A 23361-nucleotide genomic window follows, 5' to 3' on the forward strand; every position below is an offset into this window, starting at 1 on the left:
TTACATAACTGAGCTCCACTCTTATCTGCTGTTTTCAGTCCATTTTCTCTCTTTTTTTTTTTTCAGGACGCTCACAGAATAGATTTGTGCTATTTATGTTGCAGGCCAGCAGTCAGAAAATGACACAAGAAAATCACAAACTGTTGATAAAACTATAGTTGCTTCCTTCATAGATGGTTGACTTTAAAAAATAAGTTCGCCTAAAAATGAAATGCCATCCTGATGGAAAGTCAGGTGAAGTTTTATTGTCCACAAAACTTTTCTTGAGCTTTACAGCACAACTCTGTTGAAGCATTCTCCTAAGGAAACTGAAATAGACGGCTATAATGGCTCCATGCAGCTAGTTTACTATAATCCAAGTACTCTGAAGCCGCGAGAATGCTGCATCGCTGTTTCACCTGACTATACATCTGCATGTGGGTAAGTAGATAACGACCGACTCTTCAGATTTGGGTGAACGCAAACCTCAGCACATCAAAGAAGAGGCTAATCAGCTGTATATTGTCAGTTATCTGTTTGAAGCTATGAGTGGCTTTTAAAAAAAAAAAAAAAAAACTGCGTTGCAATCAAAGGCAATTCAGCTCTTTGAGTGACGAGTTGCTTATGTTGATGACTGGAATTTAATGTTTTTATTTCTTTAAGTTGTTTCCCTCCTTCATGCCTGTCTTCCTTTTTCCTTCTCTTCCATGAACATGCAGGTATATCTCTGAGAGGCAGGATGCCGTGCAGGAGCTCCTGCAGTCGCACTCTCTCACTTTAAATTCCGTCAGATCTCTGCTGTCGCATTTGCCCGACCTGGAGAGAGGCGTCTGCAGCATATACCACAAAAAGGTAAAAAAAAAAAATAAAGTAGTAAAATGGGACACATACCTCTTGCCAGTAGGTTGATATCATTTTTGTAGAGCTGGTAATCATCCCTGTCAGTTATGATAACGCCTCACTTACCATCTTAAGCTGAGATCTGTGGGCAGACTGAAACAAACTACAACAATCTCACACAACTGGTTAAAAGAAACTGTCCTCTATGTCTTGCTGTTTGCATGAAAAAAACCCCCCCAAAAAAGACAGTGTCCCCGTGCCTTTTTATGGCTTTCTTCTTGATTACCAGCAGTTGCCTCAGTGGCACTTTCCTGATTGTCTGACACCATCTCATTTCCCGTCGGACCCATTTTTTGAAATGTCAGAAGGCTTCATCCCCCGTGTGTGTGTGTGTGTGTGTGTGTGTGTGTGTTGTGCAAAGATGAGAGAGGCGCTGTGGTCTGAGCTTGATGTTCAACAGCCCGACTCCTTCATATACTGTTAAAAGAAAATGATCAAATGTCACTGAAAACACACACACACACACACACACACACACACACACACACACACACACACACCACACACACAGGTGCCTTAATTGTCATTTTTCCCATCTGCAGACAAATGGGCCTGTGTGTAATGGCCTGTGTCTCTATGGCCGTGCCATTGACAATAGTGGGAGGGAGGGCATGCTTATGGTCTCCAGTCACTGTTCATAAAAGAGCATTGCGGGGGCTGCAGCATGTGATTGATACCATAAACCATCGTCGGTGTGACTCTCATTAACCTTTCATGACTTAGTACCATACTGTAACATCACTAATGGCAATATGGAGTCAATATGATCAACAAAACAGCCTCTCTTCAAATCATTGATTTAATCAATTTTGAAGCCAACCTATTGATCGTGAGGAAACATAAAACAGAAACTACAAGATTATAGACTGTTCTCTTGTGGATTTTTAGCAATCACGACAAGAGCTGACATAGACAGAAAATACAAAAGAGCTATGCTCAAAACTGAGCCATATTTATCAGATTTTAGAACACACAGAACATGATTTGCATTTTGTTTCAGAATTAACCATTCATTAAGTATTCTACGTGTCTTTGTGCGTTCCAGTCCTCCACGCAGGAGTTTTACCTCATCAGTGGCAGTCTGTCTCGCCTCGGGCTGGAACTGCAGGCCTTGCTCCCAGCTATCCAGTCACAGATCAGCTCTGCGCTGCTCCGAGGCCTCTTGTTGGACACTCCGGACCTGCTGGCTCCGGCCCACAGCTTCCTCAAGGTGCTCAATGAGAAGGCTGCCAAGTGAGTATCTAGCAAAAGAGGAGGTATTTTGAGTGTTGAAATAAAGTCCCTGGTTTGACTTCCTGTCTAAAGCTTAGTGCTGGAATATAACAAACATAACCATGCCGTGACAACAAAGGCATTTTAACAGTTTAAAGCGGGTGCCTTGGAGCTTTTCCTGTGAGTTTTATTTCACCTCGAAGGTTAATTTGAGTCCAGGAAGCGCTACTACCCTTACATTTTTTACCGTTTACAGTTTGTCGTAATAGTGAGATTTGGTCTGGTTGGTCACTGAAGACAAAAGAGCAAGGTAGATGGAGTCTGTATTTTTCATCTAGATTGCTTTGTTGTATTCACCCACTGCAGTCTGGCTGCATATGGAGTGCTGGGCTGCAACTATTGACATTTTAAATGAACTGATGAATTGTTTTGTTTATGAAATACCAGGAAATTATTAAAAAATGCTCACCACAGCTTTGTCATACCCTGAGGTACCTGTCAGCCAACAGAACGAAATCTAAAGATTTTCTTCCTTCACTTTGCAACGAGGAGGCATTATGTTTTTTTGTGTTGTCCTTCCTTTGAGGGTTTCCTTCTTCAAACTCTGCGCAGATTTTGGAGTTCAAAGGTCACTGGAACCTTACATATTGTGAGGTAGCTTAGGAGCAGTAGTTCTTGTTAAGAGCTGACACCATCTTTGCTTGATAAGTGACTTTAAGTGATGATATTCAAAATAGTTGTTGATTAAGTTTTTATATAATACAGTTTTTGGGAGTATTTTCTTGCTAATTATTTTCCCTGAGACACTATTTGTTATAATATCTCAAAAATTAAGAAAAGGAGAACTTGAAGCAGCATTTTGTTAAGACTTAACTTGTATATATTTTTACTTGATAAACATAAATCCAAGAACTACCGGAGCCCCAATTTGAATATGCACTTTTAAATACCTTAATTTGTCTGATCCGTGTTCTTCAATTGTCTTCATCAGTCCTGTTCCTGGGGGCACCCTGGCCTGCATGTTTTAGATGTTGTCCTGCTCCAACACACGTGATTCTAATGATCGGCTCATCATCAAGCTCTGCTGAAGCCTGATAATGACCTGTTCACTTGAATCAGGTGTGCGAGATAATTCATATTTGAGGTATAAATCTCTCTTAAAGTGAATTTCATTACATTCAGTTGCTGTTTCTTCCAAAGCGGCACAAAAATGTAACGTACAGTGCCGTGGTGTCTGCTGTTACTCCACATAATGTCAACAGCTCAACAGTTGAGTGCTTTGCTGTAAACTCTAATATGTTCCAAGCATCTGATACATTTTAACTCAGCTTTTTTGTGTTCTGTGGAGGTCGGGAAACAAGACAGAGCTGTTCTCAGATCTGTCTGGCTTTCCGGTGCTGCAGGAAAGGAGAGAGCAGATCCAGTCTGTCTTGAATGAGATTATGAACCACCGCAAAGAAATCCGACTGACGCTGAAGGCCCCAGCACTCGACTACACCTCCGTCTCTGGGCTGGAGGTAGTGTGTGTGTGTGTGTGTGTGTGTGTGTGTGTGTGTGTGTGTGTGCGCGCATGTGTGTTCGTGTGTTTGAGGGCCCAGAGTGAGAGACAGGTGGGAGGAGATTGATGGCCTGTTTCGTGTGGAAGACTGAGTCACATCGATGATCTGATGCCTCTGTGTGTGTGTTTTTGTATCCGTGTGTTAGTTTTTGTCAAGAGTGACGCGTTTGTTCTGTCCGTCGGCTCTCGTCTTATTCATCAAAGTCTTCCTCCTCCTCTTCCTCCCCCACCCTCAGTTTCTGATTGAGGTGAAGAACTCTCTGTCCTCCACTGTTCCAGCCGACTGGGTCAAAATCAGCAGGTGAGCTCACAGTTGCAGCACACAGACACATAAATCAGAGGGGAAACACACACACACAATCTCCGTCACCGACACTTTTATGACTTTTTTAAATGGGCAGGGGGCTACGTTTCCCTACACCACGCATATGAGAAAGTAGTAAACAGCCTTTTGTGGCTCCAGAGGAAGCTGTATGCAATCAGATAAATTGCCTTCAGTGATGTCACCCAGTGGCAAAGTTGCATTGTGGGTAATGTAGGCAAAAGCTTTTGAAACTGAAGAGAAATGCATGGGCTATAAAAAGATGATATCTCTGGTTCTGCTGTATCAGCTTTAATCAGTGCAGTGTTATAGGAGTGCATTGCTAGACCTCTGGACTGTTCCTCTAAACCTGGTGCCTACATTACCCACAATGCAATGTGTAAAAAGCCACTGAGTGACGTCAATGGAGACAATTTATCAGGTTGCATGCAGCATAACATAACCGCATAACTGCATAACCAGTTCTTTAACTAGATTGGCCCCCTATAAACATTTACAAAAAAACAGCAGTTTCAGAGGTGGAGCAGCTCTCTGCCTCTTCCCCCTCACTTCCTGTCGTTTCTCCTCTGCAGCACCAAGGCAGTCAGCAGGTATCACTCTCCTTTCCTGGTGGAGCGCTACAAGAAGCTGCTGCAGCTCCGAGAGCAGCTGCTGCTCGACTGCCAGAGGGAGTGGACCAATTTTCTGGAGTATGACTGAAAGACACTTTCACTCACACACACACACACATATACATACACACACATACATACACACACACACACACACACACACACACACACACACACACACACACACACACATATCCACAGCTGATCATCAAGTCAAATGAAGAACTGCTATAAACATGTCTGCAGAGCTCTCAGCCTGCTGGAATTAGTCTGTTTTACTCAAGTACAGCATCAGTCTGCTCAGAACACAGTCGGCACTTACCTTAATTTACACTTGAAAATCTTTTTCCTCTCTCTCTCTCCCTCTCTCTCTCTCTCCGTAGTCAGTTTGGGGAGCACTATCACACCATGAAAAGGGCTATTAGTCACCTAGCAACCATGGACTGTCTCTTTTCATTGGCTGAGGTGGCTAAACAAGGGGACTATTGCAGGTGATGTCCTCTCATGATGACTGTAAATATTGGTGTGTGTGTGTGTACGTGTGTGCGCCCCTCTATGTGAGTGTGTATTTGTGCGTGGGATATTGTGCGTGTGTGTGGGTGTCCTGTGTCGTGTCCTATAGTCTCAGACAGGCTGTGTGTGGGAGTGTGCGCCGGGTACAGCAGTGTGCTCAGCCAAAACGCCAACATCTCTCCCACTCACTCACTCATTCACTCACTCGCACACACTACACACACCGTACACACTACACACACCGTATACACACTGTATACACACACACACATACACACCTTTATATTGTCTTTTTCTGCCCGTTTTTGTACTTCAGCTTCACATCCGTCCATGTCTTCTTACTGCAGTTTCTCTTTTTTGCTGTATTTAGACATTGATTTGAATCCTACACACGGTTTCTATTTAAATATTGTGTTCTTTTTTGCCATTTCTCTCTTTAATGCACTCATTGTTTTCTCTTTGGTACATGTGCATGTGTGTTTTTAAGGAATAGTGTTCCCAACCTTTTTGGGAAATTCAGTCATTTATGTGTGCAGATCAATCCCAAACATGTCTGCATAGTAAACATGAGGCTATAGCTGTTATGTGCCAGGCTGTTTCCTGGCTAGGAGTTACTGCTGTGGTCTCATAAGGGCCGTGACAAATCAGGCCAATGTTGGAGCTGTAAGTTAGCATCCGTGGCGCTGGTTTTTGAGGTGTGTCCTACACTGTTTGCACTAGCCGTCCCTTGTTGGAAGCACTTTTGGCTGACTGAGCAAAGGAATCAACAGCAGAGAAAATCAGTCTGATTGTTCAGCTAAATCAATCGGTGCTCTATAAGAAAAACAGAAAAATAAAGGTAAAGCTGTTATATCCATGTTTCCACCCATTTAGCACGGTTTCTCCTTATGTTTTGCCTCTTCACCAGTATCACTTGCAACCATTCATCAGACATATACTTGATTAGAAGTGACTATATTCGTGTGAGTGGTATCAAAATTATGGCAAGCAGCTTTAGTCTTTATAGTGTGGTGACGTGCAGCTCTTTTGCTACCTACAGGCGATGTCAGGCAATGCAGCAGTCTGCTTTCCTTGCTTCTAGTTCTTGAACGTTGGTTTGACTAACTCTCAACAGGAGAGAGAACCAGTATATTTCACAAGATGTCAAACTATTTCTTAAGGGAAAGTTGTGTGTTTAGCAGGACTGTACTGTACAGTAGTACACACAACCAGTGTTGTACATGTTCTGTCTCCAGTCATATGATTATTAGCAGCAAAGCAAATTATTACAGCGGACAGCAGAATCATATATATTATATTATTAGGTAAGTGGTTGGCGCGGCTGTTGTGCAGTCTGATGGCAGTGGGCACAAATGAGCGCCTGAAGCGCTGCGTTTTGTGTCTGGGTGGGATGGTGTGCTTTCTGGCAGATATGCAAAGTGGAATCACAGTCAATTTAAATTATACATTTTGATAGGCTGCATATTTATTTATTTTTAGCTTTTATTTTTTGTATGTATTTCTTGTATATTTATTTAAAAATATTTTAATTTCAGTCATGGTAAATGTCCAGAAGTGTTATATCTGCTGTTACTGTCATGACTGACAGTGAGGTGTTCAAATGAAGTAGATACTTTGACTTAGACAAAGACTTTTTGAGATAAAAAAATAAGAAATCAGTTGATTTTCCTATTTTCAAATACTGACATTGGCATCAAAATGCGCCGTTAAACAAGATTACGGTCACGTTAAGGGACATGGTGTAAGTGCTAAGGATATGCCATGTCTGCACATGTGAGTGTACCTGAATGTTTTTTTGTTTAGGTGTGTGTGTGTGCGTGTGTGCGTGCGTGCGTGTGTGTGTGTGTGTGTGTGTGTGTGTGTGTGTGTGTGTGTGTGTGCGCCTAATGTACTGAGTGTGTTCTCTGTGTTCAGGCCAGAGGTGTGTGAAAGCCAGCGTCGGATTCTTATCACTGACGGCAGACATCCTGCTATCGACTTGCTGATGGGAGAGCACAACCAGTTTGTGCCCAACCTCACTGAACTGCAGGTACATAAACACACACACATGCGCGCACACACACACACGCACCTACACACAGGCTCATTCACAGTGCTTTGAACATATCTGAGCCAAAACACACATACGGTTTGCTTGCTCACTAACTCATTGAGACAGTTGTGAAACAAAATTGCAACAGTGAAGACACACATAAATACACACATGATGCACACACATACAGACATGCATGACACCAACACACACTTCCTTGCTCAGTGCTGGCGTGGGTGTGGGTTAATATTCGCAACAGAAGCACGAGCCAATAGGAAGAGAAGCCAAGCATTCAATCCACCCACCTCCTCAGCTGTGCAGGACAGCATGAAAATATCTTATTCTGTCTCTCCTCGTTCGCCTTCTGTCTCTGTCACTGTTATTTTACTCCTCTCCTCTCCTCTCCTCTCCTCTCCTCTCCTCTCCCCAACCCTCCTCTTCCTCCTCCTCAGGGTGATGGCAGGAGAACTATGATAATCACTGGTCCTAATATGGGGGGTAAGAGTTCTTACATCCGCCAGGTGGCCCTTATCTGTGTGATGGCTCAGATGGGCTCCTACATCCCGGCCTCTGAGGCCCGTCTGGGCATTCTGGATGGCATTTACACCAGGTATGAACACAAGCACATTGAGAATCCACCCTTGCAATCAGAGATGGCAACAGACATGGTTTGATGACTTTCTGGAATGAAACAATCACCATATTTTCACATTTTTATCAGTGACTTGAGGCGTGTGGTGTAGGCAGTTCCCAACACCACTTCAGGTGCAAAAACACAAAAGCAATCTCAAGAAAATAAAAGGTGCCTGCACACTGAGCCCAAAAATGATCATTGCAATGGATTCATATTTAAGTTTTGTATTATAAAGATTGTAAATATTTAGATGTATACATATTGATATAATCGATGGGCTCAATCTGCGCCCATCGCTTTAGATATACCTAGTCCATTATGTAAAAGTTTTCTCTTTCTATTGATTGACAGATTTTTTTTCTAGCCTCGTCGCAATCAACAGGCAGATGAGAACAGTGACCATGACCACAGACGGAGCACAACTATCACCTGTCACCTCCGCACATTCTTTCTTATTACTGCAATTAAACCCACCAACAGAAATATTTCATTCATTCACCTTATGCCACCTCTTTCATCTGCAACATGCTGAAGTGTATTTCTAGGACTGGCACTCAGACAGACCAATCCCTTCTAATCCCATTGTGTTGCTCACCACCACACAGGAGGAGGAAGAGATGAACAAGAGTCGTTTGACAAGGCTGGCTGTATTGTTCTGTCATGGTTCAGTACGATACGGCGTCGTAGGAACTCAGAGACAATACGGCTTTGTTGGAGAAGATCTTTTTTTTTTTTCCCCCTCGCTCATGATTATTCTCATTATGATGAGAGTAGCAATATGCTCTGCATCTAGTTTCCCGTCATGACTACATATTAGTGTGGAACACAGGCCAGTATATGGTCTCTGTTATCCTGCCTCTGCTGCAGTCTGTGATTAGACCTAATGGCTTGCAGATGTGTGTAATTGTCTTTTTTTGTGGATTTAAGCATGTTCCTATGTATTAACCCAGTAGGAGCCAGAGACTTGTCAGCATACCATGTCTGTGTGTGTGTGTGTGTGGTGTGTGTGTGTGTGTGTGTGTGTGTGTGTGTGTGTGTGTGTGTGTGTGTGTGTGTGTGTGTGTGTGTGTGTGTCTGCGTGTTTAAAGGTCTGCTTTAGGTTTTTACTTTTTTTTGCATACCTCTGCCAAGGCCTTACAGTCCAGTTTAATGCAATCAAACCTAATCCAATATAAAATAAAACATATTTAAATCTGCTCGATCCAGATTTTTATTTGGGTCTGCATCAAATGGCCAATTTAGATTTTTTTTTTTAAAACTAGAACTAAAAATAAAAGCATACACCAACATTTATTAATGGAAAATCCAAGTTTATGTTGGTTATAAAACACAGACTAATACATACATACATATCTAGTAAAGTTTAAGCTCCCTCATACAAACCTTTATGCAATCTAAGCTGGTATATATGGGACTCTTAATGTGAAAGGTAAAGACAGAAGGAATCTGTAATATGCTTCAACTGACCTGTAAGCAGAATACAATTTTTGCTTCTCTGGTACAAAGAAATAGTCTTGTAAAAATAAAAAGGTTTTGCTAATTCTAAAGGATACTTTGAGATAATCAGAACTTCCTATGTCTGTCTTCTGTATCTCAATTATTTTCAAACCGTCATCAACAATTTGCGCTCATTATAAAGTTTTTTTTTTTTTAGCTAATTGATCTCCTTCCTCCAGGAGGAATCAACTTTTAGGAGCACGAGGACATATAATCTGAGTCAAAGTCGGTTTAAGCTGATCTGTTGCAACTGGTGCAGGTATAGCACGACAGAATCACACATGTGATTGCATATGTGAGTCCCTCTGTTGTTTAATCAGGTCTGTGATCATGGTCCGAGGTTAATATTCTCTCTCTCTGAGAAAATGAGCGCTAGTTGATGTCCACAGAGAAATCACACACACACAGTATCCGCTGTCCTCTCCTCACCTCCTTCGTTACCTCCGTCGTCCTATCCCTTTTCTAATTGGACTGCTCGGCCTTTCTCTATCGCTGACTGTCGGATCCTGAGGAGAATTTGTTTTGATAATAAACGCTCAATCAATGCCCTCTGCTGTGTCAAGCTGATCGCCACAGTGGTAGGAATTGATTTATCATGTGCGTGTGTGTGTGAAACGTTGTTTATGAGCAAGAGGGAGACATGGAGCGAGAGCCTGTGAGTTTTACTAGAATGCAATAAGCAGGCTTTGTGGGTTGCGGGTAATGAGATGGTGCGTAGGCGTCTAATGGGATATCCTGTCTGAAATGATCCCGATGATTGATTATCAATGAGGACAGAGTGAATAAGATTCGTTTAAAGCAGCGTGTCGCCTCACAGAACCTTGCTTTTATTTTCCTGCTCACATCGCTGTGCTACAGCATTTGAACAAATATGTCATACAGTGGTTTGAGCCTAATTCTGTGTGTGTATGTGTGTGTTTGTGTGTGCGTGCATGTGTGTGTTCTTTCCCAGACTTTAGCAGAGCAAGCCAGCAGCCTGTGTGTGTGTGTGTGTGTGCGTGTGTGCGTGTGTGTGTGTGTGTGTGTGCGCGCGCGTGTGTGTGTGTGTGTGTGTGTGTGTGTGCGCGCGCGCGCGTTACCAGGCAGCTGGCAGATGTATAAGTGCACGTATGCAGCTGCTGTGTGTGTGTGTGTGTGTGTGTGTGTGTGCGCGTGTTTGCGTGCGTGTGTGCGTGTGTGCGTGTGTGTGTTTATCATCAGTATTGAGTCCTGAAGGTTATAGAGCACATTCTTCCATCCCTTCATGGTTGTTATGGAAACAGCAGAGGAAGCAGGATGTAAATCTGTGTTTTGAAAGAGACCTTTAATCGACCATGGACTCCAAAGAGTGATTATGCCTTGTTTTATTTAAGTATTTCACAAGCTCCCCTTCCATCAGAAAATGCAGTGAGATTTTTACTTTTGTGTGTGTGTGTGTGTGTGTGTGTGTGTGTGTGTGTGGCTTATATCCAGAAAACCATACAAAGGTTGCTGCCTGTTTGTGTGCCAACTGGTCCCTGTGTAACATCCTCACCTACAGTAGGTGGGTGTTGTGCAGCGATGTGAGCATTTGGGAAAATATTGTATCCTAAATCGACTCACTTGTTCCTCTGAGTTTTTATAGTGCCGCGGTGCATCTGTGCCATCTTGTAGGCGGCACACAAGGCTGGTTGGGCCTTTGGTGTTCTATGGGAGCTGCAGGTTTACATCACGACGTGTGGAGGTAACTCTGCAGGAAAATAAATGATGCAAAATGGTACAGTAGGACACATCTAAGGGGAAAACTACGGATTGACAAAAGCTTTGTACTAAGCGCTCACTTTACCTTCTGTCTGTGCAAATCCTTGACAAGAAGACCGGCTCCTGTGTAGCTTCATGCTGCTATTTGGGCTTCAGTTTCTTGTAGCTTAAACAAAGTTGTTTCCAGTCATCTGGTATCCGTGTAAGATAATAAGAACAAACTAGAATTGAGACCAACATAATCTAAGAAAACAAAAACCTAATCAACGCAAGTTTGTGCCGAATTTGAAGAAATTCCCTCAAAGTGTTCTTGAGATATCGTGAGTGGGACAAACGGACAGAGTTTGCGTTTGTTATAGTCACGCAAATGAAAGAAAATAAGACAAGTGGACAATCTGAGAGCAACAAGGGAACCACGAGTGTCAGAGAAATGCTTGAAATGTGTTTTCTGGAGAACTGCGAGGTGACAAAAGATTGACTCTATTTTCAGAATCCGTTTGTTTGGCGGGAAGGAGAGACTCATTGAGAGCAGCAGGACACCCAGCTGGCGGAGTGTTGCTGTGTGTCTGCTGCCGATCCCCTCATCAGGGGACAGCCGGAGTGTGTGATCAACATGTTTCATTCTCAGCTGATTCCGTCCGTCCTTTCTGCCGTGCACTATAGATCGGATCGTATAATTTCCCCAGAGTTAAAGGCATGCACACACACACACATTAAATTGGCTAATGTGATGCAGCAGCATGTCTGACACACCTCTCTACCATATAGCGTGTGGTGTAACCATAGTAACTCATGAGCTGGAGGCTGTTGTCCGCAGTTCATTGATAGGTAGTATGTTGAAGGTCAGACAGGACAGGAAAAGACAGATTTAGAGGTGAGAAACACGGACGAGCGGAGAGGTGTTGCATCTGTGGCCCAGCTGGAGTTTTATCAGACGAGTCAGTGTTGTCGATTGGCACATCACAGGAGCTCTGAAACTGGCTTTGAGGCTTGCGAAGAATTCAACATGTTGTCTTACTGTGTCTGTAATCAGTAAATATCTATCCACTTTGACATGGATCAGCTGTAATTCAATCTGAAAATGTGTTTGAATGGCCAGCATAACTCATATCTAATGGTTACAAACAAAGTGGACAACAATTGGAGAATGTTTGCACAGCAGTAGACGGCAAACTTGAACACCAACAGCAAGGAGATGCAGGGGGAGAGAAATTACCCAAAATCCCTTTAGAAAAGCTCTGTTTTATAGGTTGATGAGTTAGGAGAGACTTTAGAAACTTTGTGAAATGCTGTTTATGACAAATTGTAAATGATTTGCGCCCCCTTGTAAATTCCGCATATGTTATGCATTAGGTTCTTTCTTTCTTTGTGTTGAAAACCTCGTGTCTGTTTGTCTGAGCGATTTACAGGTTTACAGATGAGTGAAGGCTGTGATAGCAGCAGGTTACCGGAATGTTCAACAACATTTGGCTGTTTGGAGTTGTTCACATTCAGGACTTTTGGTCATATAGTTTTAGCAGCCTCTCAGCTGGACACACATCGAAGTCTTGCTTTCAAAAGTATTATTATTGATGAGGTTCATATACAAACAGCATTGGGAAGGATGCATGTCCTTTGTGTCTGTGAGAACTTATGGTCATTACTTGGAAGTAGATGCTTGGTTAATGAATAATTGATGGTGCATTGTGTTGCACAACACTACGAGTGCTGCAGATGTGTAAAACATTTTTAATGTGCTGGTTTTTCAAGCTGAGATGCTTTAGGCGGAATGAGGATAAATCATGAATAATTGGAGAGTAAAACCTGGTTGGATTTTGAAAATGGCTGAATATTAATGTCAGTTAACCTGAGACAGCATCAGAAGAGGAAAGAAACCAGAACGATGTTGGGAACTGAACACAGCCTCTGGGTAACGTTGCGGCCTTGTGTTCAGACTGATATGTACAAAACATACGGAGGGGTTAAAATTAAACCTGGTCCACTGTAACCCCTCCACAACTTCACCTTCACCCACCGCCCCAATTTTTTTCTTCTTCTGTTGAGTTAAAAAAAGAACTTCAGGGTGTTATAGTAACTCTCTCGCACTTCCTTCACACCCCTCCTTTCCCACTTCACTCTCTTTGTCTCTTCTTAGTGTTTAAATAGTTCTCGTGGAGGAAGAGGAGGAACACGTTATGTGTCTGTCTGTGGGTGGTTTTTGTACTCTCTGGAAGAACAACAACACTTTGTAAACTATCTCAGTGGCTTCAACTTTTAGGCAAAGTCATTTGAGGACTAGAAATCCTCCCCTGACAAATGATTCCACGATCAAGAATTATTAGGGGATTTATTTACAGATTGTAATATTTATCATTTTCTTTTCCTCAACATGTGGTTCAATGCATAGCTTATCTTGAAAATGGCGCTCTTTCTGTGTCAAATATCACTACTTTTCTTCAAAATGAAGTGCTGACAATACAGAATGCATGGTTTTGTACTGTAATGGAAGTCAATGAGGCATTTTTGTGCCTTGAGTGCTTTGAAAGGCGCCTTTAAATGAAATGCATTATTAGGGCCCGAGCAGGGAACCTGCGAGGTCCCTATTGTAATTGTAATGATTATTCTGATTTTTCTTATTCTTTTTTTTTTCCTTTGTCCAAAATGATCGCATTTTTCACTGCCTGAACATACCCCAAAACTCACCAAACTTGGAATATAAGTCACACCTGGCGAAAAATTTTATAATCTATTGTCGTCCTGAATTTCCACCACTAGGTGGCGCTGTTATTAAGGAAAGCGCGTTTTGGCTAATAACTCCCATATACTTTATCGCACGTTCAAAAACCTTACATCCACGCGTTCACTGGATTGTGCTGAATCTGGTGGTATAGGCCACGCCCATTTGCGCCTACCGTTTTTTTTCGCTACGTCGCAAAATGTCGAAAACCTACTTTTTCGAACTCCTCCCAGGCGATTTCACCGATTTGCACGAAACTTGGCGCACAGCATCTCTGGACCCTCCTGACAAAAAGTTATTAAAGGATTCTAATTAAAATAAATAATTTTGAAGTTATTAAATAACAAATTCCTGCAGATTTGGCTCAAAACAGGAAGTGTTGGATATTTCCACAGTAGTCAGATCAAATGACATGAAACTCAGGATACTACTTCCCCATGAGCCCCTGAGGCCCTGTGCAAAATTTTAGGCGATGACCACAAGGTGGCGCTCTTTAAATTGATGTATTTTATATCTCCACAACGGTGCATCGGAATAAGACGAAACTTGGTACATTTATTGTCAGTGCCCTCCTGAGGACATCTGACAAAGGGTTTACCGATCCGCCACTAGGTGGCGCTCTGGCGTCACTTTAATTGTATAATTGGCCCTGTGCCCACACCATAACACTTATGGAAATGAAATTCATAAAGGTGCTATAGAATGGCCCCTGTGACTCACTCACCGAAAATGACCACCAGGTGGCGCTATTTTCGATGCAAAAGCGTTTTTGGCTCATAACTCCCACTTAATATGTTGCATATTATTAAACCTCATCCCTATGAGTTCCCTGCATTCAGCTGAATTGTTTGGTGTAGGCCACGCCCACTTTCGCGCTAACTTTCCATTTGCAAAATCGCGACAAATGAAAAACCTACTTTTTCGAACTCCTCCTAGGTAATTTGAGTGATTTGCACCAAACTTTGCGTGAAGCATCTGTGGACCCTCCTGACAAAAAGTTATCAAAAGAATTTTGATAGGCCTTAAAATGCCTGAAATATAAAATGACAAATTCCTGCATATTGTGTTGAAAACAGTCAATCTTGCATATTTTTACAAAATAGTATCCGATTATCACATAAATGTTCATAATTGTGTGGTATCGCCTATTGATGGTCTGTGTAAAATTTGGTGCAAATCGGCCCTTAGATGGCGCTCTGGTCGCAGTCTAATCATTTTGAATGGAAAGTAAATGGGGAAATCTTCAAGTCCTCTTCAAAACTCATCGACCTTCAACCTCTCCTTATCCCTCATACTTTGAGCTAGACACACCATTCTAACTTTTAAAGAGTCAGAAGACCTCAAACTATTGGGCATGTATTCAGTTTTTAAAGCACACGTTAGCCACACCTGGCCTGCTATCATCATCAACAGCGTCAGCAACAGAGTTTTGTCCAGTGTTAGTTTTGTAGAAGCGTGTGCCTTTTAGAGATGCTTCATTAGATCAGAGTTGCTTACAATGGACGTGGACAAATGAGATTAAAACAGTGTCTGTACTTCCATTTTGAAAACATCAACTTTCCCTCCGGACTCGCCATAGCCGCAGTTCCCCTCTGCTAGTTTGAGTGTGTGAGGCTGCTGTGTGCGTGTGTGGCTTGTGTGTAAACCGAACATTGCCACTGATTGGCTTAAGAACTCTCACTCAATGTTAGGGAGCCAATCATCATCACTTATGCGGTTGTCTCGCTCCTCCCTCCTCCCTCACCGGAGGAAAAAAAATTTCAGACCATCGACTCAGTCTTTGTCCGGGGAATTATGCAGCAGTTCACACAATTTTTCTGACTTCAGCGTACATTATTCACACCGACAATAGCAGGCCACCGAATTATAAAGCAACGACTTCCTCAGCGGAAGGTGTTGCTTGAGCAAGCCCCGACGGCAGCAAGCCCCGGCGGCAGCATGCATCGACGGCAGCAGGCTCCGACGCGCGTGGACTGCGAGGGCCCGTTCAACGCTGCTTGCAGCTTTAATTATTATTATTATTATTGTTATTATTATTATTATTATTATTATTATTATTATTATTATTATTATTAATAATGTCCATGAAGGTGTCCAGAGGGAGTATCTGACACTACATAAAAAATACTAATGCAATCAAATCAATTTTGTTCCTAATCTTTGACAGGTCCAAGACTCTAATCACAACCAAAGCCCCATCCACCGACTACTTATTATATGGAAAATAATTCATTTTTTGTGATTAAATAATTAATGATTTAAATAATTAAACCTGCATTTAAAGGGTTAAAGTCCTGAAATCCTGAAACATATTGAATGTTTGGTAGTTTTGAGCGTGTTTGAAGTTGAAGCAGGTTTTTTTTTTTTTGCGTGTACATTTTTGCCACAAGGGTGTCCAGAGGGTAGTAACTTTGAGAAGGGCGCAAGGGTCAAACTCCTTATTTTTTGTGGTGTTATAGCTCAAACAAGCATTACCTATGACGGAAATATATTCATTAGCATTGGACAGGAAGAGCTGGTTTTGGATGAAGACCAGTGTACACTGAGACCATCAACGCCCACGGCAACTTTTGACCATCCAACCTGACTGGCCGGACCCCCCAGGGAGGAGAGGAAAAGAGTCAGAATCAGAGCCAAGCTACAACAGCTTGGATTTAAGGCTACATGTTAATATTTCGGCCCAAGACATTGGACAAATGGGACTCAGTTGACCAAGCAGCAGATACACAGGGACTGCCTTGCATTCCGTTGGGCTGGACTTGCAGTCTGCGGTGCCTCTTTGTTTATCGCTGTACCGCTTTATGACACCATGATTGCCTAATCTGACACAGCTCACAAACATATTGTGAAACCTGATCTTGCCCGACTTTTGACCCCTGACCTCCCCTTTTTTTTCTCTGTCTGATTCATTGTCAGGATGGGGGCTTCAGACAACATCTACAAAGGGCGCAGCACGTTCATGGAGGAGCTGACTGAAGCCTCGGAGATCATCTCTTGTGCCACCGAACGCTCGCTGGTCATCCTTGATGAGCTTGGACGGGGCACAAGCACCCATGACGGGATCGCTATTGCTTATGCCACCCTGGAGTACTTCATCAGAGACGTAAGTGTGTGTGTGTGTGTGAATGGAAACTCTGAACTGATGACTAAATATTTAAAGAGGGAAAGAAAAGGAGATGAGCAATAAGAGGGAAGGCACTGGTGGGACTTTTTGATTTGCGTGGTCGCTGAAATCTATGCTATATTCAACCACACACATATTCTTGTCACTAAATCCGCCTTAATTGTTGGATCTCAAAGCCAGCCCCATTTACCATCAAGTTAATGGCCTTCTCAAAGAGGTGTGTGTGTGCGTGCAAGTGTTTGACTGCTTGTGCTTTTGCGCTCTGCAGTGGTTTGTTTTGCAGAGAGAAACGAGGCTCGGGAGAGGCCGCAGCAGCAGCAGAGCAGCTCCTGAACGCAGCTGCCTTGATCTATGATGTTGATATGCTGTTAGAGAGCAGGCTGCAAAGTCAAAGGAAAGAAAAAGATGGATCCCCAGATACCTAATTGTTCAAGGGATGTATGTTAGACTGCGGCAGGCCTCATTTGATCCTCATTAAACACTCACAATATCAAGGCTGTTGACATGTTGTTCAATGTCCACCTTAGCAGCCAAGGGATCATGTGTTATTACCGATGTGTTTCCCGCTTCTTCTTGTCAGCTTTCGTTAAATGCGTACGGAAGGCAGGAAGGTCCAATCTTAGCCAGCAAATCAGACGGAGGAGAAGAACTGGTACATATGCCCTGAAGAAGAGACAAAGGTGGTGATATGTGTGGTTTTTCAGCTCCAAGCAATCATTATTCCTGCGAGACAGACCACGTGTGTGTGTGTGTATGTATGTGTGTGTTTGTGTGTGTTCTGCTGGGATTACATGAACTTGCACTATCAGGAGCCCTTTGGGTGTTGCACAATATTGCGTATCTCCGTTTTGACGGGACAGATGAGCAGTGCCCTGAGAGGACGAGTTATCAATACCGTCACCGATAGCAAGTTAACCGTTGTTTCCTTACGGAGAGGTGTACAAAGTGTACCTCGTTTGTGCCAATTAGTGTTAAGCAATCAGATCGATACCGTGTGCACAGAAAGCTCATTGTTGCACTTTGACGTGTGCATCATCCAGCGCAGGTTGTGGCATCAATTAGGATAAACAGCTGTTCACTTACTCCGCTCTTTTCACTCAATGTATTTTCCGCCATTTGATATCAAATTGCTTGTTCTCTTTAGATGTTTACTAATTAGCCTGTTAAATGAGACCTCTGTGGTGGGATTGCATGTCAAATACTAGGGATGTCCTGATCCGATCTGCAGGTTCGGGATCGGGGCCGATATGGGCATTTTTCCACTGATCGGGGATCGGCAATTTTGAACTTGGACCCAAGTCTGATATATATTTTTTTTTATTATGTCCATTACGAGCACAGTTTTTGGCAGAACGCAGACTCCCACTCCCACTACTGTTTCACGAGGGGGTAACAAAAGAGCTGCATTAATACTACTCATTTGGTACGATACAATATTACAGAGAAGGTAATAAATGAATCGCTCTGGATAACCAGCTCATCTCCATGGTAGAGGATCAGGGTTTTCTTCGTCACCTGGAGTTTTTGAATCCTCGTTATGCTGTACCATCAAGTTAATGGCATTAACATTACGTTGACTCCACTTTCGAGTTACAGCGTGCCGGTATGCGCACTAGTTTTGCGGGTTTCAGACAGCAGAGCATGTAAAACAGGCAATCGAGGAGATGCTGAACGCTTGTGAAATAGACAAGCAACGCGTCCACATCATTTTACGTGACAACCTAAGGAATATGAAAAAAGCAATGGATGATATGTAGGTACCAAGCGTGGGCTGCGTCGCGCGCACACTTCAGCTGGCTGTACACGAGGGTCTGCTGTCACAGTGCAGCGTCACAGACTCACCTGCTAACGCAAGGAAGGTGGTGGCCAATGTTGTAATAGCATATGCAGAATGAGAAAGAGCCATATGAAAGTATATTTGTTTCAACAAAATAAAAAAAACTTTTAAGGAACAGCTTGGATGCAGGCACTTTTTTTCTTAACGAAGCTGTATTATTCAGGAAAACATTAGCTAAGGCTAAGTATTGGATTGGGACTTAGTATCAGCATTTACTAAATATTAAAGGACTCAGATCGGGATCGGGGTAAAAAGAACCTGATTGGGACATCCCTATCAAATACATAAAAATAGCGTGATTTCAAATGTATTTATTCATTCTTTCTGATACAGCCAAAATGATTAATTAGTTTAGCTGACTTGTTTTTGAAACCTGAAGCTCATCAAAAGTGACATTTACATTTGCATTGTGAAGTTGAATAATTAACTTTGCTGTCAAAGATTACATTAACAGTAGACATAAAATGACAACAATTAATCTACACTTAAAATTAAATCCTGTTGTATCAAGCATTGTAGTTAAGCAGCACCACTCATCATTGTTTGTGTAACAATGGAAAAGATATGGCTCGGAGTGATGAACCTGAATTTGACTCTGAGGTTCTGCCTCAGCTATGACGCCTGTTAGTCTAATTTGGACCCTAGTTTTGTTTATGTGGCCTCCCATCAACGTCATTTCTAGCGTCAACAGACATCTGTTTGCAGCAAAATGCTTTGATACCCTGAGTATGCAGTGCCGAACACTAAACCACACACAGACTTAAGTTAACAACTCACTGGTGAATAGAGAGAAGCCTTTAAAGCGTTTGTGAAAGAGCCAGATATTGTTCGTGAAGACGGAGCTGTAAGATGAGATTAAAATTGGACAACACAACCCAAAATGAGTCTTAACTCATCCCTACTAAGTGTGTCTGATTAGAGGTAGTGTGTCCCCTTAGAGTTGCCATAAGGCAGCAGTTACTCTACAACTCTATATTGTAGTGTATGCTGTTTCCCTATGTAGCTCTGACCCACTGCTCACACCAAACTGAGAAAATGATTTGCCATCAATACCCACATGCACCCTGTGCCGGGTTGAAAAGGGCCTTCATCTCGTCACCACACTTCCGTAACGTAGCTGTTTTCAGCCTCATTACCTTGAAACAAAGTTAACCATCTAGTGATGAAGAGGGAAGTTAAGCTATAAAATCACAAAAACAAATAACAACTTAAACAACAGCGGCACAATTGAAGGAAATAGACCAACAGCGTCCCGTGGAGAAGAGAAAAAGAAAATCCGGATACAGAAACGGAATGTTGCAGTGCATTGAGCAGCAACAAACTTTAATTTTCACATGTCACAAATGCCACCAGGTCTTTCCTTACGACAACTCTGAAAGGATACACGCGCCGATACATGCGCCTTTTTAAATCTTACGATGGTAGATGGCTCAGAAGTCGATGATTTTTGGTCATTGGCGATAGCCGATGGCATTGATGGCCGAAACCCTAAATGGCACGTGATGCTGATATTGGATTGAACCAGTCCAACCCTGGATAAGATGAGGTTCATTCAGCTTGTTGAACGCTTTAGAATATCATCCGGCCAATTAGATGTTCAACACACACACACACACACACACACACACACACACTGGAGTGGTACAGGTCTTGTGTTTTTATCCGTTGTGTGTTTTTCACGGGGGAATTAGTGCCCTCCAGACTGGAGCTTCTCTGGAAAGAAAGGATTTGTCAACTTAGATGGTCCGCGGTGACCTAAGGGAGCGCGTAGTTAATCTCGCACTTGACGAACGTTGTTTTGACGATAAGCGCACCGCCAGCTGTTTGGCTGACAGTCCATGAATAACACAAACCACTGATTCTGGATTTAGACGGCAAAGATGAGCCCCAGGGTGCAGCTCCCACTTGAGTCCACTGTGACTGATACCACCGGAGGCTTGTGGAGTTTTACCATTACAGCACACTTACTGTACTGCTGCCTTCTGGTTAATCAAAGCTTATGAACTTTATCCAATCCATGAGAGCTGGTATTTGTTTATTTTCCACTCTCCAAGTCTTTAGTCAAAGGCTCCAATTTGCCCCGAGTTACCACTGTTCAAATATAGATGAATAAACATTTATCTTTGACAAACCCCTTCCAGTTTTCATGTTTTACCGGTTCCACATTAATCTTTGGACAGAATCTTGGGGTTATGTAATCCTGCTGGAAAACGTCAAGTAAAAATGTGTAAGTAGCAGCTAATGCAGCAGGGAGCTGCTGCTGGCAGGAGGAGGGAGCTCTCTAACTACCTGTTGTATAACAGCATTGATTAGTTTGAAAAGCCTTGCTATTAAAGGAAAGACAAACAAAAGAGCACAAAAGAAGTTATGCTTTACAGCGAAAGGCCTCCTCAGTGCAGGCAGACCAACAGTCTTTTATGTTCACTCCTCTTCCTCCTACTCGTCCTCCTCCTCCTCTGCCCAATCCTCCTCCTCCTCCTCCTAACCAGGCTTCACTGTTCACATCAAAAGTCAGTCGACTCCTCCTTTGACTCAGTTGTTATAGTAACACACCTCTCCCTGTCCCCGGTACTCACCTGAGAGGTAGTTAAGAATGTAGATGGGTTTCATAACATCACTCAATAAGAGAGACAGCCTTGACGCGGGAAAGAGAGAAAGAAAAGCGGAGGAGAGGATCACTAAAATGAAGTGTTGCTGGGTTTTATGGTGAAATCACGATTAGCACATTGTTGGTCGGTACAAGTTTGCCCTACATGTAATCCCTGTTAGCTGCGATGTGAACTGTACCTCATAACATCCTGTCCTGTGGCCGTTACTCACTCTCAGACTCGCTTGGAAACACCCGCTGACAGCAGGTCCTGCCATTAGCTTCACACCATGCTCAGCGCTACACATCGCTGGCCACTCGTAGCGTGACTCAGACCTGCATGTGACTGCGCTGGCATTTTTAATACTGCGCTGTAATATCAGGCCGAGCTTTACACACAGACTCACAGAAAAAAGTAGATCTCACTAAAGCTGACTTTTTGGCTGCACACTAATGGGTAGATTTTCAGTAGAATGTATCGCTCGACGTGGGCGTAAATAGCCTGATGTGCTCGCGCTGATGCACAAAGCTCCTACGAAGACCCACATGTGCTCCGCTGCACCCTGCACTGCTCTGTGCCAGCACTGCACTCTTATACAGCACAGACACATGATGCAAGTCTGTTTTTCCTCTCAGCTCATATTGTTTGGAGTAGTTGTTCCTAACGTGTGGTGCCCAGAAAAAAAGGGGTCTTGGGGAACAGAAAGGTTGCAAGTTAATGGAAGGAACTTGAGTATAAACAGCCCAAAAAATATTGGTGTTTTTACCTTTTGACATTTACAGTTAATTCTTGGTGGTAAAAAAGAAGATTGGATACCACTGACTTGGATTACTGATAAAGCTCGACTTTGGGGAACAGTGAAACCCACTTCAGAAAGATTTCCAAAAAGGCTACAACTATAATATTCACTAGTAATAATAATAATAATCGTTTTTTCTAAAACAATGTTGGATAGTGAAAAATAGGATCATACATTTTCCAGATTCCAACATGATGACTTGAAATTTCTTGTTTTGTCAGATATATACAGAGAGAGATATTACATTAATGACCGTATCAAACAATTGAAGGAGCAAATTGACATAAGCCAAAAAGCTTATGTTCTTTGTTGTTGGTTTGTCAGCAGGATTACACTAAAAACTACTCAACAGATCTACACAAAACTTGGATGAAGGATGTGTCTCGGCTCAGAATATATCCCATTAACTTTTTGTTGCGTGGAAAGGGCATTTTTTTTTCAACATTTTCGTTAATATCGCAGGGACTATTTATGTGGCTGGTGTTTATGAGTCGGTACAGTTTCATGGGGATCCAAATATAGATCCAGATTTAGCGGATTTAAATCAGTTTTATGTGATATTGCATTAGGCTTGATTGAATGAAAGGGGACTGTTGGGCCTGCTACTGAGTGCCATTCTAGTTTTAACAATTATTTTGATTATTAGAATTGTTGAGTTTGATTAATTTTCTGTTGATTGGCTAATCATTCTATGTTGTGTTTGGAGTTCACTGAATCAGACGGTCAAAATCTGTCCTTTTCAGGATCTATATGCCAGCAGCCAACTAGTTTAAGAACGCCCTGTTCCCACTTGATTTGCCATATGTGCCCATATAAATTTCAGATATGACAAGTATTGCACATTCTTCTCAAAACTGCACTGATCAAGACCTTGTAAAGGCAAATATTGACAGACCAATAATAGCTCATAGTTGCAACAAAGGGAATGAAACAAATCATTGATATATATTAAATGTGAATTCAAACAGTTTCTGCATCACTTACTGCTCCTTTGCTGGGTGCCTTAAAACACTGGCACATCTCAGCACAGAGGCATTGACATACCAGGTATCTCCTCTTACACAAAAGACAAACATGACCTGAAGGAAAGGTCATCACCTAATCACCTGTCACTGATCCGACTCGAATAATTTTAAGCCAATTAGAAAACAGGATTGACTTGCAGCCAAAGTCAGAGGTCAGTGACACACATGCGTCGTGCATTTACACCAAATCCTCTCTGGCGGTCTCTCTCTATTTCAAACACACACACACACACACACACACACACACACACACACACACACACACACACACTTCACCTCAGCCAGAGTCTTGTTA

At 42.6% G+C, this 23361-nt stretch overlaps 1 protein-coding gene across 1 annotated transcript in view; it reads left to right on the forward strand.

The window, feature by feature from the left end:
• The window catches only part of msh3 (mutS homolog 3 (E. coli)), a 41892-nt gene that overhangs the window by 11067 nt on the left and 7464 nt on the right, over positions 1 to 23361 (forward strand). The window contains exons 13-21 of the mRNA XM_030417638.1: positions 699 to 831; positions 1925 to 2112; positions 3440 to 3608; positions 3886 to 3950; positions 4544 to 4660; positions 4966 to 5073; positions 7010 to 7124; positions 7580 to 7737; positions 16610 to 16796. Of these exons, the coding sequence (XP_030273498.1) occupies positions 699 to 831; positions 1925 to 2112; positions 3440 to 3608; positions 3886 to 3950; positions 4544 to 4660; positions 4966 to 5073; positions 7010 to 7124; positions 7580 to 7737; positions 16610 to 16796 (1240 nt within the window). The remainder of the gene's footprint in view (positions 1 to 698; positions 832 to 1924; positions 2113 to 3439; positions 3609 to 3885; positions 3951 to 4543; positions 4661 to 4965; positions 5074 to 7009; positions 7125 to 7579; positions 7738 to 16609; positions 16797 to 23361) is intronic.

This window comes from Sparus aurata, chromosome 5, assembly GCF_900880675.1.
Source record: "Sparus aurata chromosome 5, fSpaAur1.1, whole genome shotgun sequence".
Taxonomy (NCBI): domain Eukaryota; kingdom Metazoa; phylum Chordata; class Actinopteri; order Spariformes; family Sparidae; genus Sparus; species Sparus aurata.